We start from the raw sequence: 15,961 nt of genomic DNA, 5'->3' as shown, positions 1-15,961 counted from the left end.
TTCATGAGATTTAAATCTCGAAGTAAGTGCCATAGTGTCAAATTATGTGGTGAGGCGGTAAGTGTAGATGTTGCTTTTCCTAAAGAATTTCAAAACTGTGTAGAACAAGGAAGTTATCCTCCTGATCTCATTGTTAATGTTGATGAGACTGGGCTCTACTGGAAAAAATTGCCATCACACACCTTCATTTTCTGTGAAGAACATTCTGCTCCAGGTTTTAAAGCTGCGAAAGATAGACTTACGCTTTTGTTGGGTGCAAATGTCTCTGGAACTTTGAAGCTTAAACCAATGTTGGTGTATCATTCACAGACACCATGCACCTTCAAGGGGTCTAAAAGCCATGTTGCCAGTCTATTGGAAACGGAACAAGAAAGCTTGCCTTACACAAGACGTTTTTATAGATTGGTACACAAATTATTTTTGTCCTACCGTGCTTCGCTTCTGTAAAGAAAATGATTTGCCAGCCAAGGCATTGCAACTCTTGGATAATGCCCCTGGACATCCTCAAAAACTTTGCTGAAGTAAGAACAACATTGGATGTCAAGGTTGTTTACATGTCCCCAAACACAACATCACTTTTGCAATCGATGGATCAGGGGATTATATCAATCTTCAAAGCCTATTACCTCCATATAACATTTATGGAAATGGTAAGAGTCTTGGACACCTCAAGAAAAACTATTACTACAATTATGGCGGTCATTCAATATTATACAATTATGGCGGTCATTCAATATTTTGAAGGGCATTAACACCATCAAGGCAGCTTGGAATGAAGTGTCAGCAAAGTGTTTAAAAGGAGCATGGCGAAAACTTCTTTCAGCATTTATGCATGACTTCGAGGAATTAGAGCAAGAGGAGAATGTTATTGAAGATGTTACCAAGCTTGTGCGAGAGGTTTGATTGGATGATATTACAGCTGAAGATGTGACAGAAGTCTTAGAGAGCCATGATAAACTGCTTTCCAATGAAGACTTGAAAGAATTAGCCAAACAATTAAGTCAACATCCAAAGGAGGAGGAGAAAGAAAATGAAGACGGTCCTCTGAGAGACATAAAAACAGCCGATTTACAGAGTATCCTTGCAAGCATAGAGACATTCACTGATGAACTCTGCAAAATGGACCACAATTGGGAACGGAGTACGAATGTAAAAAGGAGTGTGATCGCATCTATTCAACCTTACACTGAATTCCTTAAAGAGAGAAAAAGAAAATCTAGGCAATTAACACTGGATACTTTTTCAAAAAAAATGCAGGTGATCTGAAACCAGGAACTTCAACATAGAAATATGCAACATCTTTTCGAAGTTTCATATTTTTTGCAGCATTTATTTTCTTACTGCTCAACTCCTTGTTCCATGTTATAGCTCCAAGCTATCTCCTAAGCTTGTCATAATCACCAGCCTTATAATTCCACATATATCCTTTCTTCACAAATGTCTGCATATGACTAGCCACAATACAGGTGATTACTTCATGATCACTTTCACCAACTGGAGGAAAGTGTGAAACCCCTTTCACAATTATATCTGCTGATGAAATGATCAGATATAGAACTCTTGATCCTTGTATCCCTCCTTTACGTGCTGCATGAGATAGTTATTTCTCAAGAACTCAAGAAATTCATTTTCCTTATTCCCAAATGCTATCTCTCTCAATTCATTCCAGTCTACACCGCCATAATTAAAATCACCCATAATAACTACCCTTCCTTTATTCACTAATCACTAAATGTATAAGTTGTTTATACATTTCTTCATCACCACCCTCCACATTCCCAGGCCTATAACACGTTCAATTAAACACGTCTTTCTCTCAACCTGCATGTTACGCTGCCTCATAACCATTGCCACTCTTTCCCCCTTTCATGTCTACCTTATGTGGACTTAATTCCCCTGTTATCATCAGCAGCAGCACACTCTCCCTGCCTTCTTACCCTTTCTATCCTCGTGAAAAATACTGTATCCTTCCATTTCTATTCCTGTTAGAACATCATCTTCATTCAACCATGTTTCACTTATTCCAATGATTATGGGGATGAATAAACTCAATTACTGAAACCTTTTCATCCCCCTTATTTCTGATACTTCTGGCATTTGTAAACAAACACAGCAGTTCATTTTTAGGTCTATAGCCATTCCTATCTAAGTCATGTGTTGGTTGTGATTTCCCCACCACACCTGCCCAATCACCTTTATCACCATCACTTACCACATATATCTGCTCAGTTTCAACTTCCCCACCCACATCATAATATACTCCATCTTCATACACACATTCACTGTCACTTTCAACATCCACTCTCCCTATGCCATGGAACTCTCACTTGAGCTCCCCCCCCCATTTCCCTGTTCTTGCATTCCCATTCTCTTTTCATCTCTCAGACTACTACTACTACTGTTCCCACTGCTGAGCACGTCTGTCTCTTCAGTACCACTCTCATGATTTTTTGCTTCATCTCTTTCCTCTGATCTCTTGAATGCATCATACACATTGTATTTCCATCCAGCAACACTTTCTCCAGTACACTCACTTGAAAGCCATTTAAATGCAACTCATCATGCCTGTATAATTTATTCTTCTCTCAAACACATGCCATATATCCACAAACTTCACTCCCTTCTCCTCACACAGCTCTGCTAGTATACATTCATGATTTTGCCTCTCTGTCACAACTCATCATCGTCATACCTACACACTGACAACCTTTCCTACTACACTGTTATCTTTCACTCTTCTCAATAGTCTCCTGATATTCGTCCTCATATTGTTCTTATGTCTACTTAGATCATTTGTTCCTACAATCAAGACTAATTCTCTTGCTGGTTTCTTCCTCATGTCCAACATCTTAATTATCCTACTCATTCTCTCACCTGGATAATGATGTTTTGTTCTTGTGTGTTTGAGGAGGAGGGGGGGGGGAAATAGGAGACCATGTAGTATTTTATCTATTTTGTAAGAGCTGCAGTGATTGGTCAGGAAAGTATGTGAAGATAATTAAGTTTGGTGGAAAGAGCTGCATCAGTAGAACAAATAGCCCTAGCTCTGTGAGTAAGTGTTTTTAGAATATCATACTGTTGGGCTGGATGATGATGTAAGTGTTTATGTAGATATCTTTTTTGTGCATTGGCAAAAATAAACTTCCCTGTTATACCTAAACAAGTTCCATAACTAGAAATTATAATGAACACAAAATGGAGCATCTACAGTCTTCCACCTTGAATAGCCAATAATGTGCATATAGACACAGCTAGCATCCTAAAAACAAATCTAAACCATCTAAAATTAATATACCACAGAATGAATTGGCTGCCTTAAAAAAAGTTATATAAGAATAAAAATATAATGATTATTAAAGCTGATAAGGATAATTCCATAGTGTTTGTGAATCAAGAGGATACCAATAATAAAAAAAAAAAAAGCAGGATCTCCTAGCTAACAGTTTTACTTACAAAATTATTGATTGAGACCTCAGTATGTCTCAAAAGTCTCAGTATGTCTCAGCCCTCCCCCCCATATCATTACACTTTGTTGATGATATGTTTATCATTGGGCCCCATGAACAAGACACTTTGGATTCTTTTATTAATGACCTAAACAGCCAACACTCCAAAATCCACTTCACAGTAGAAAAAGAATCTAATAATTTGTTTTCCTTTTCTTGATAAATTAGTTGTTTGGCTTTCAGATGATTCACTATCCTTTACCATTTATAGAAAGCCAACACACCAACAACAAGATATCTACATAAACAATCATCCAGTGCAAACAGTATGGTATTCTAAAAACACACACAGAACTAGGGCTATTTGCTCAAATAATGTAGCTCTTTCCACTGAACTTAGATATCTTCGTCATACTTTCCTGGCCAATGACTACAGCTCCTACAAAACAGATAAAATATTACATGGCATACTACTACTACTTCCTCCTCAAACATACAAAAACTAAACACCATCATTCCTATACCCAATGTCTGAGGTACATCTGAAAAGATAGACAAAGTACTAATAAAATATAACCTTTATAGGCCACATTATGTTAGCAACTCTGATCTGCTCCCCTAAGGATAAATTCCATCCTGTAGCACATCCTGGAGTGTATAAAGTTACATGTGACTGTGACTTGGCCCACTAAGGACAGGAAGATCTGTTAACATCCACCTTGGAGAACATAAAAAATACATTTGCTATCGTGGTTTGGACCTTAACACATGATTTGATGGAAAAAACCCAATGTGCTATACAGAAGTTGCTAGAAGTCAAAAAGATTATTTTTAGAGTCAGAATGGCTATGAAGCATTCTCCTAAACTGAATAATGGTTGCATTAATATGCCAAAAATCTGGGCGACTTATCTTAACCCCCCGCAATGCTCCCCGGGGTGACACGTTACCCCAGGTGACTCCATTTTCTTCTACACATTAGTTGCGGATGTGCACAGCGCTTCCCCCACCCAGCTATACTCTAGCCAACGATCGTTCTCCACATCAGTCAATGAGTGAGTGTAATTAATGAAGTATATGTCATTCTGTAAGACTGTTGGGGTGATAGCATACCCTGGTGAGCATTAGTGTGTGTTAAATTTGTGTTAGGCACCACAGCTATTTCTATCAATGCACAGTGACAAAAAAGTTGATGAAATCTCTAAGCAACCAGAAGTTAAACTTTTTTATAACAACACAAAAGGTGGTGTTGACAGTTTCGACCAGATAGCTCACAACTACCTGGTCGAAACGAAATCCAAAGAGCCGCAAAACCAGAAGATGGCCTCTGCGCTATTTTTATGGCATGCTGGATCAAGCAGGAATCAATTCACAGATAATTCTTCCAGTCAGCAACTAAGAAGCAGATGATTAGGTGCCAACACTTGAAGAATTTGGGCTTGAATCTTGCGACACCACACATGAAAAGGAGAGTGGCTCAGCCACTGTCTAGAGAACTTATGAATATCATAAAGAAAGTTCTGAATAGCCAAAGCGATGAAGACACCGATGCTGGTCCTGCTGAGGCTGAGTGACCTCCAGAACCAAAAGTGAAGAAGCAAGCTAGATGTCAGATCTGTCCACGAGCCAAGGACCGGAAAACCAAAGTCCATTGTTCAGTATGTGACATTTTTGTGCATATGCAGATCACAGGAAAGACATTTGTGATGAATCTGCTAGAAAGAATTAACCTTCTACATGATTTATATACTGATTTTGATGCATTTTAAACTTTTATTAGATTTACTAACTACAAATCATTCACATGGTAGAAAAATGTTTTATTTTTGTGTAATATATTACTAAAGCAAACATCAATTTTTGATACTCATTGTTTGTTTTGTGTAAATAAGTTTGTCATTTGTATTGTAAGGTATTTTTTTCTTCATGTACATTTTAACTGAAACCAACAACACATTTGCACAAGAAAAATTAGGATATATTCTTTTTTTTTTTATGTTTTCGTTAGAAAGTATGACACTTGGTAAATATCAGTAAAAATTTAAAATTACATAATATTGTATTTTATTTTCCCTTCGTTTTTCTCTTTTCAAAATATCATAGTAGGTAAAATCTGTTAATAGCTTGGGCTATCTAAACACAATAACAATTTCAATTACCTATAGTGGAGGGGAGGGAGGGGGGAAAGAAATGTCGTGGGGTGACAGCATACCCCAGATGAGCAGCGATGATGTCTAAAAAAGGGTGAGCAGTCAAGGGTTAAGATCAACTCCTACATAACTGTAATACTTCTTTTTTTTTTACAACATCAGAGGGTGCCAAATTAGGACTTTAGATCTTTTGTCCATTACAACTTCAATGTTTCACTTACTCATTGTCACATTGTTAAATGTTACTTGTAGTGTGCTCTGAAGATGCTGATTTGAAATCTAGGGAAATATAAGTCAGTTAATAAAACATCTTTTTTATAATTTAGTTCATTTGGTGTTGTAATATCATTAAAATAGTTATGAAAAAGTTGTAGAATAAGCATCAGATTTCACAAGATCTCATATTTATGAGATCTTGTGAAATCTCATAAGGAAGATTTTAGATTCCAACAAACATTGCTTATTCTATAAAAGTATATTCAATGAAATATCTAATTATAAAAATATAAGACTGCATGATAGAGCTTACCTTGTGACTGTTTTCATGATTCTTAAAGCGGGTGTAATAATGTACAAATCGTTTTAATTCTTGCATCTGTCTATTTCTGGCTTCTGCCTACAAACATAAATATGTATAATCTTTTGAAATGGAAGAAATATCTCAGCATTATATATGAAATAAAATCTAATATTATATTCTGAATTCGTTATATTCAGAATAAAATGGTCCCATGAAAATTCAGTGAAATAGTTAACCAAAAGACAATTTGCAAAAAAAGCAATTTCTATATTAAAAAAAAAATTCCTTGGAAAATCTATTAATTCAAGAAAAAAAAAAAAAAAACTAATAATTATCTGTGAATTGCAGTTTGAGGTGGTAACTGCAATTCAATTGAAACTGTTACTACCAAAATGCATTCTAGTATTAAAAGTTATTTTCAACACACAAGATGTGCATTTCAGGAAGTAACTGAAATTTAACTGAAATTTTTACTACCAAAATATATTCTAGTATTAAAAGTCACTTTAAACACAACATAAGATATGCCACTCACAGTAGTAACCATAATGAAATAATAATAAAAAGGAATAAAAAATTTCAATCAAGGTATTAAAAACATTCCCCTACTGTAAATTTCAACACTATCCTTTTTGCTGATGACCAAATAATAATTCTGAAGATAACTTACAGAAAGATATTTTAAATTTAAATGAAATTGCCAAAGATTATGGAATAATAATGTCAACAGAAAAATAAAAAACGATGGCATTTAAAGAACAAGATCCAATAAGAACTAAAACAGTAATAGATAACAAGATTTTAGAACAGGTGAATTCGTTTAACTACCTAGGATGTATGAAGATATAAATCTAAAAATTGCAAAATATTTAAAAATAGCAGGTGTAATTAATTCTATATTTAAACCTAACCTAATTCAAAAACAAACCAGACTAAAAGTATACAATACATTAGCCCTACCAGCCCTATTGTATGGAAGTGAAATCGGGACAATAAAACAAAAAGACAAACAAAGATTAATAACAGCTGAAATGAAGTTTATGAGAAAAACTGCAAAATATACTCTATTTGATCACAAAAGAAATGAAGAAATTACGAAAGAAGTAAACCAGGAATCAGTAATAGAAAAAATTTAAAAATATAAACATAAATGGATGGAACATGTTAAAAGAATGAAAGCAAGTATATGTACGCTGATGACCTAGCAATCCTACATCAATCTACTTCCTTTGCCAACCTGGAATCAACCTTGAACATCCTGGAAGAGTACTTCAAGCAGTGGTACTTGAAGCCAAATCCAACAAAAACTGTGTCCACAGTATTTCACCTGAACAATGCAGCGGCAAACCGACACTTCAACCTTTCTTTCTGTGGAAAAATGGTAGAATTCAAGCCTCACCCGAAATACCTTGGATTGAGCCCGGACAGAAGCCTAACCTATAAAAGGCACATCACCAACCTGTCCAACAAAATTAAAATGAGAAACAATATCATTTCAAGGCTTGCTGGAACAACCCGGGGTTGTGGTGCAGAAGTCCTAAGATCATCTGCACTAGCCCTCGTATTCTCTGCAGCAGAATATTGTGCCCATGTCTGGGAAAGAAGTGCACACACACTAACATTATAGACACCAAACTAAACTCTACCATGTGCACAATTAGTAGGACAGTGAGAAGCACCTCTCTCTCCTGGCTGCCTGTCCTATCTAACATTGCTCCGCTAAACATACGGAGAAGACAAGCCTCGATTAAAGAATTTAATAAAGAATTCAACCTTTCTTTCTGTGGAAAAATGGTAGAATTCAAGCCTCACCCGAAATACCTTGGATTGAGCCCGGACAGAAGCCTAACCTATAAAAGGCACATCACCAACCTGTCCAACAAAATTAAAATGAGAAACAATATCATTTCAAGGCTTGCTGGAACAACCCGGGGTTGTGGTGCAGAAGTCCTAAGATCATCTGCACTAGCCCTCGTATTCTCTGCAGCAGAATATTGTGCCCATGTCTGGGAAAGAAGTGCACACACACTAACATTATAGACACCAAACTAAACTCTACCATGTGCACAATTAGTAGGACAGTGAGAAGCACCTCTCTCTCTCCTGGCTGCCTGTCCTATCTAACATTGCTCCGCTAAACATACGGAGAAGACAAGCCTCGATTAAAGAATTTAATAAAGCAATGAGCAACCCACTCCTGCCTCTGCACCAGACTCTCATAAATCTACCTAGTCTTCACCTAAAATCTAGAAGTCTTTCTGGTCCATGGACTAACTCTCTTCAGCTTCCTTGCCATCAACATCTGACATGTGGAGAAAATACTGGTCCAACAATCTTCCAACAAACAGCTTCCTGGTAGAAGATCCCTGTGCTCCGCAGCCTGGTTTTGCTCTTCTTAGGAAGATTTGGTCATCAATCAACAGGATCAGAACAAACCAGGGTGGCTACCTATTATATGAATGAAGACTGTTAGACCACCCTTATTGTGTTGTTCTCCTGCAGCTCAGATGATTACTCATATTGTAAATGACTGCCCAAGGTGCCAATTTCAAGGTGACAGATGAGGCTTGGATTGGCTTTCCAGACTGGACTTTGACCTGTAGCTGTTTTGTATTCCTTTTGTCATAAGAATAAATAAATAAATTTTGTGTTCCATTGTTAACATACTGAAGATGCCCTTGATACTTAGGACAAAATTTTTCATCATTCAAATTTACTTCCACGTAAGTTGTAGTTTGCATCTTTAATTTCTACAAACGTAACAGTTTACATACCTATTTTGAAGCAATTAACTTTTTTTTTTCTCCTTTGCTTCTTGTGCACATACATTGTACTGATGTGTGTGTGTGTGTGTGTGTGTGTGTGTGTATGTGTGTAAGAAGGCTTTTCAGAAGTTTCTATTATTAGAATTATTAATAATGTAACTGTTTGATTGGCATGGAGGACCATGTTCTCTAGGCATCTAGTTCTCTCAAATTAAAAGTCTATTGTGTCTGATTCATATGAAAGTATTAATGCAAGCCCACAAGGCTAATATTAGAGATGCAATGCATTTCCATAGAGATAAAAATGCAAGCATTATTATGATGCATAGCAATATAATAAATTAAAAATTTATTGAATAATGACACCTGTGGAGTATCCACAACTATAAAATAACACTTATACCACAGTAAAAATAAATGTAAATATTTTATCTATCATATTGTAAGACATCATCAGTATAAACAGCGAACAACAATAAGGAACTGAATAAATAAACAGTAAAGCACGTGTTAAATCAGAATCCCTCTACGTAAATAGTTACATGTTCATAGATTAAAACTACTGGGCTGAAAATAATTAAAGTTACTTAAAAATAAAATATACACTGAGTTAGCTTTGCATTAAGAACATCCCCAATTTACATATTTGGCACAATAATGAAGTACCAAGTGATATAATTGTCATGTGCAGCTACTATAAATGGGAACACTAAACCTTTGTACATAATTAGTAACTGTTTGCCAGTGATGGGAAAAAGTGGTAAAATTTGACCATAGGTAGATAGTTGGGACCTGGAGGGCAGGTGCCAGTATTTTGGAAACAGCCAAACTTGTTGGTTGCTCCTGAACCTGTATCAAGGGTGTACCAGGAGTGGATTAACAATGAACAGAAATCCAGCAGAAGGGCTCACATTGGTCAGCCAAGCATGGTTGATCCTATAGGTGAATGTTGGGCGTCACAACTGGTATCTCAGCAACAACCACAGTCACACAGCTCACCCACCAGTTCGAAGTTCAACACACTTCCACATGCACCATGCAGCATACCTTGCTTCTCCTGGGGTTCCAGTACCGAAGGCCAACTAGGTTATCCATGATAATGATGGACAGGCATCACAAACAATGCCTCGTGTGGGCCAAGGAATGTCAGCAATGGATCCTCAACAGATGGAAGTAGATCATCTGAAGTGATGAATCCCATTTCCTGCTGCACCATGCTGATGGCTGGGTTAGCATTTGGCATAAACAGCATGAAGCCCTATCCCCTGATTGACAGTTGGGGTTCAACAGGCCGATGAATGTGGTGCTACGGTCTGAGGAGCTTTTTCATGGCACACCCTAGGGCCATTGGTTATCATAACACAAATACTGAATGGTGAATGCTACAGGGACCTGTTAGCTGACTATCTCCATCCATATGCAAAACTGGGGAGAGCAATGCAGAGTCAAGAAGATGTTATGGCCTTACAAGAGGACTTGAATAGACTGCATGAATGAGCAGATAAGTCTAAGTATTAGTTCAATGTTGCAAAATGTAAGAATTTTGAAATTTGGTAAGCAACGATGGGGTCAAAGCATACATTTGGTGGGGAAACTTTAAAGGCAGTAGAGGAGATGAGAGATCTAGGAGTGATGGTGGACAACAACCTGAAATTCGGGGGCCACATTGCACAAGTTGTGAAGACGTCACATCAGATAATGGCAATGATGCAGAGGACCCTGACATGCAGAAATAGAAAGGTTATGATGCCATTGTATAAGGCCTTGATCAGATCTCATATGGATTATTGTGCACAGATTTAGTCACCAAGTTTTCATGGTGATGAGGATATGTTAGAAAGGATCCAGAGAAGATTCACAAAGGTGGTCAGTTTTCTGGGAATGTGGAGTACGAGGACAGATTGAAATAATGTAAGTTTCAGAGTCTTGTGAATAGGAGGAGGCGGAGGGGGGAGGGGGGAATGATTGAGACATATAAGCTAGTCAGGGGTTGTTATCAGGTTGACATGGAAGAGATTTTTCATAGAATGAGGGGGGGGGGGGTAGAGCAAGAGGCCATCACTGGAAACTGTATGAAGAGGGCATGAGCAGAGGAGTAGGTTCTTTGACAAGGTGCATGGAGAGTGGTTAATGAGTATAATGCAATGCCTGAATGTCTTGTGGGTGTAGACACACTGAATCAGTTTAAAGCATGGTTGGATGAGCATTGTGTGCAATAGTGTGTACCTCCCACAATGAGTCTCTGACTCCATGGAGCTCAGATAATAATAATAATAATATCTGCAAGAGGCCTACCCCGACCACAGTGCTATCTTTTAACAAAATAATGCACCTTGTCATTGGGCTCGTACAACTACTGAGTGGTTGGAGAAATATGACAATGAATTATTTGCCTTTGCTGCCAAACTCCCCTGACTGTAACCCAACTGAACATGTGTGGGATATGCTAGAATGGGACATGAGAACTGCTGATCCTCCTCCTCCGTGGAATGAGTGTGAAATGACAGAGTTGCTGCTGCAGTGGACATGGGTTGAGTTACACATTGAGGATGTTCAATACCTTGTGGAATCTGTTACTAGGCATCTGTGGGCCATGACTGCACAGAGAGGTGAGCCAATGCATTATTAGGTGGGTGTGCCTATACAAAGCTAACTCAGTGTATATAAGAGATTACAAATTTATTTAATACAATTGAGGATAACAATTTCCCACACATTTGAGGCAGTTATGATTGAGGTTAGGTTGGTGAAGTATGGCTTCAGCACTTTCTTTGTATAAACGTTCATGTTTATATATGGATCTATGCAGCAGCTTTGTGTTTTCCCATTTGATCTTTTGGTTAGTGTTTTCAATTTTATGTCAGGCCAGATTTTTGAGGTTTGATAAACCAGATGTGGGCTTGATGTTCAAAGACACATCTATTTACAGATCTTCTGTTTGCCAATAGTTAAATAAGTTGCATGAACATGTACTTGGCATATGCCAAGTAGCAGGTTATGAATTTGGTTGATGGGTTTACTGGTAGGGATGAGTTAATATATTTTTATAATTTTTCCTACACATTCAGAGCTGCCTTTAATACATGGTATAGAAATCTGGTGGCCTTCTTGTCTGGGTTGATGTACAAGAGAGTGGTTAATTATTTTTTGAGTTATTCTTGGATTGTATCAATTTAGTAAGTCTGTTTCTTTGAAAATTTCCAGTTCTTGTTTTAGAGATTCTTCAGAAGAACAAATCCTGTGTGCTCTTGATACCAAGGATTATATGATGCTTTATTTGTTAGATGGGATGATGTATTGTGGATATAACGAAAACCTGAAAAGTTGGTTTCGGTAAACAGAAATAAGATTTATGCAAGCACATTTGAAAAAAGGCTGAGAAAAATTGCAGAATAGAAACTTGAAGGTAAACAAGTCAGGTTCAGACCAAATAGAGGTAGTCAAGATTAGATCTTCACTTTAAGACAAATAGTTGAGAAATCTTGGGAACATACCAGGGATCTGTACTAAATTTTTGTGGATCTGGAAAAAGCATATGACAAGGTGCCCAGTAAAAAGCTTTTCAAAACACTACAATTATATGGAGTAATACACAGTCTATATTTAAGTTGTAAGTCAGCAACCCCTTAGTCCTGAAGATATTTTCAGGCATGAACTTTGTTTGCTCACACTTGGATAAAGGATTAAACTAAATTTATTATAGTCTAACCAAGTGAAAAATAAACTTTCAACTATATGATTCAGTTTACATTATTATTAATCTCCTATCCACAATGTTCCTCCAAGTTAGCTTGTTGCTTATGAGCACTCCAATATTATCATATCTAACATTTCATGCTTCTAAGGCACTTCTGATCAAATCAATCCACCTAGACCTTGGTTTCCCTCTGAGTCTCTTTTCTGGGATGGAAGTTCATCTTCCATTCTATTTAAGTGCTTACTTACACATTAGCTCTACTTACACATTCTTGAATGCTAACAATGTAAAGTTCCATTCTAATATCTTCATTTTACTATGACATTCTGCCATTGATGCCATCTGTTCAGTTCCCTAATTTTTCTCAGAACCCTCATATCTGTAGTCTCCAGTCTACATCAATTCTATTTGCTCGCTTGTTTCCCCACCCACCCCTCTTGTCCTTTTCTTCTTTGCAAATCACAATGTTTGGATTCCTAATCTTGCTTTATTCTAAAGATGGCAATTTAACAATATTATTAGTTTTCTTGTTAAACAGATGTTAGGAAACATGTCCCAGTTCTATACTTATTTTAACAATTATTTTACTTCATTTTTTTTTAATTCATTTATTTCATTTAGTCCTTTATTTCCAATAAAGGAAATCCTTTCTCACAATCTTGATAAGACCAGCCCCATTGTCAATCCTATTATACTATGTATTCCTATGCTCACATTTCCATGGGTTTTCCTCATTCTTTAATCAGGGTGGTCTGAAAAGTTCTCAGCCTCGACTATAGATATCAACATCATCGGCAAGATTTTTTTTTTTTTTACTAAGTTGATACATCTGACACAAGCATCCGTGTGAAATTGCAAGTCATTCTATCAAGTAGTTTATTTTATACAGCTGTCTGAAGCAAAAGTGTTGTCTCTATCCCTTGAAATGAATAAAATTGAGTATCGTGCAGTTATAAAATTCTTTGTAAAAGAAGATTTAATACCAAAAGAAATTCATTCAAAGTTCATAAAAGTTTATGGGCATTCTTCTTTGTTTTCGACAATTGAGAAATGGGCTGCTGAGTTTAAACGTGGCCGTACCAGCCTTGAAGATGATCCACATCTAAAAAGTGTAACAACACCAGAAATCATTGATTGGGTGCACGACATGGTATTGGATGACTGGCGAGTCAAAGCGCATGAAATTGCTGAGACTATAGGCATTTCAAAAGAAAGTGTAGGATATATTTTGCACGAAGAATTGCAAAAGAAAAAGCTTTCAGCAAGACACATGCTGCGCTTGCTCACAGCAGATCAAAAATGTACTCGCATGAAAATCTCTGAACAGTGCTTGGAGCATTTTAACAAGAATAAAACTGATTTTGTGTGTCGATTTATTACTATGGATGAGACTTGGATTCACCATTACATACCAGAGAATCCAAACAGAAGTCAAAACAGTGGATCGAAGCTAGTTGTTCAGTGGCAAAGAAGACAAAGTCGGTTCCATCATCAGGAAAGGTCATGGCATCGGTGTTTTTGGATGCTAAAGGCATTTTGGTTATTAATTAACTTGAAAAGGGTAAAACAATAACCGGGGAATATTATTTCGATCTTTTAACCAGACTAGACAAATAAATTTGTGAGAAAAGATCCAGTTTGCAGAAGAAAAAAATCATCTTGATCAGGGCAATGCACCTGTCCACAAAGGTGTTTTGCCAATGGGAAAATTAAGGGATCTGCAATATAAATTGTTGGAACATCCACCCTATTCCACAGATTTGGCTCCTTCTGACTTCTATCTCTTCCCCAAACTAAATCTTCCTTGCTGGTCAGTGTTTTTCTTTGAATCAAGAGGTGATTGCAGCTGTAGAGGGGTATTTTGCAGATCTTACTGAGAACCACTACAGGGACGGGATAATGGTGCTGAAGCATTGCTGAATAAATGTATTAGTCTTAAGGGAGATTATGCTGAAAAATAAAAACAATTTTGAAATTATAAACTTTTTTTTTATTGTTAGGCCGAGAACTTTTCAGACCACCCTCATATGTGGTAAGGTAATATAAACTTGTATGCGCGCGCGTGCACACACACACACACACACACACACACACACACACACACACACACACACACACACACACACACACACACACACACACACACACACACACAGGCCTTGGGTAGGGCTCGAATTAGTGAAATATAACCAGCCTTTTACTTAAGGTTGACGAATCAAATCAAGCTTGGATGAATATTATATATATATATGAATACTCCCGATTGCATTTTGCTGGAATGTTTTCTATCACTGCTTAAGTCACGGAATAATTTTTCAAAGTAATTGCTCAAGACATCAAGAATCTCCTATATCCTTATTTTCAATTTAAAAACTGAACACCTAATTCCACTTACAGCATTTACAGTACTCCTACATTTCTCTTTTGAAATAGTTTCCAGAATATTTTTCCATTTTTGTGATACTGATCTTCTATATTCCCTATTCTCCATAACTTTTGTCTAGCTACTTTTGAATAAATTAATTTTCTTACATTTTTATCTGGGTCACTTAAGGTTCAAAGCCAAATAACTGGGAAGAGATCTCCACATCGCTTTTCAGGAGTGCAGGGAGCCGACTGGGACTTCTAACCTAATGTCCAATCCTCACCTTCACGTGGTACACCCTGTTAGTAGGTATCCACTGAAAAAGAATGAACAAGGATGGGCTGGCAATTTGTACTCTTAGCTGACCAAATTGTATGCTCCACAAATGCATATGATGGTACAACATGATGAAATTTCATGCCAGGTGGGGTGCCACCCAGTTAAGGCTCTCCCCACTGTTTTCATCAGGGAACCGGGCAAACACTGAAAGTCATCGTTTGGAACAAGCTCCAACTCAACATCTAGAAGAAAAAGAAGAATAAATCCAGCATCAGAAGAAATGAAGATAGGAACCATCGATATAAGCAGTATTAACAGAAATGAAATCGAACTTGCAGAAGAATTGGAAAAATACCACATGGACATAACTGGCTTTACTGAGACAAAGAAGACAAAAACAGGTGAGATATTACTAAATAATAAGTACGAGATGTTATTTTCAGGCAATAATGATCAAGGAAAAAGTAGTGATACATTCAACACCAAACATGAAGATACATGATGATTGGAAGGCAATTTCAAGTAGAGTTATGTGAGCAAACTTCAAAATGGGCACATGGACAATGAAACTTATTTGTGCTATGGTCCCACAGAAGGGCCTGCCTTCAAAGAAAGAAGTAGAGGACTTTTTTTGAGTCATTAGAAAACAGGCAGCTGTTCTAATGACTAGTTGTTTTAATTAGAACATTTTGGGAAAATTTGGAGAATAGGACAAAGCTAATAATAATGATAAGTATTCA

At 37.0% G+C, this 15,961-nt stretch overlaps 1 protein-coding gene across 2 annotated transcripts in view; it reads right to left on the bottom strand.

Annotated features, from left to right (window-relative positions):
- Window positions 1-15,961, bottom strand: part of LOC150093130 (ankyrin repeat and IBR domain-containing protein 1-like) — a 424,458-nt gene that overhangs the window by 125,584 nt on the left and 282,913 nt on the right. For both annotated transcript variants that reach the window (XM_090413306.1, XM_090413307.1), the window contains exon 15: window positions 6,125-6,211. In XM_090413306.1, coding sequence (XP_090269432.1) covers window positions 6,125-6,211 — 87 coding nt within the window. The remainder of the gene's footprint in view (window positions 1-6,124; window positions 6,212-15,961) is intronic.

Source organism: Typopeltis vanoorti, chromosome 24 (genome assembly GCF_054136105.1).
Source record: "Typopeltis vanoorti isolate ZY-2024b chromosome 24, IOZ_Tvanoo_1.0, whole genome shotgun sequence".
Lineage (NCBI taxonomy): Eukaryota > Metazoa > Arthropoda > Arachnida > Uropygi > Thelyphonidae > Typopeltis > Typopeltis vanoorti.
This window is presented reverse-complemented; position numbering and strand designations above follow the sequence as displayed.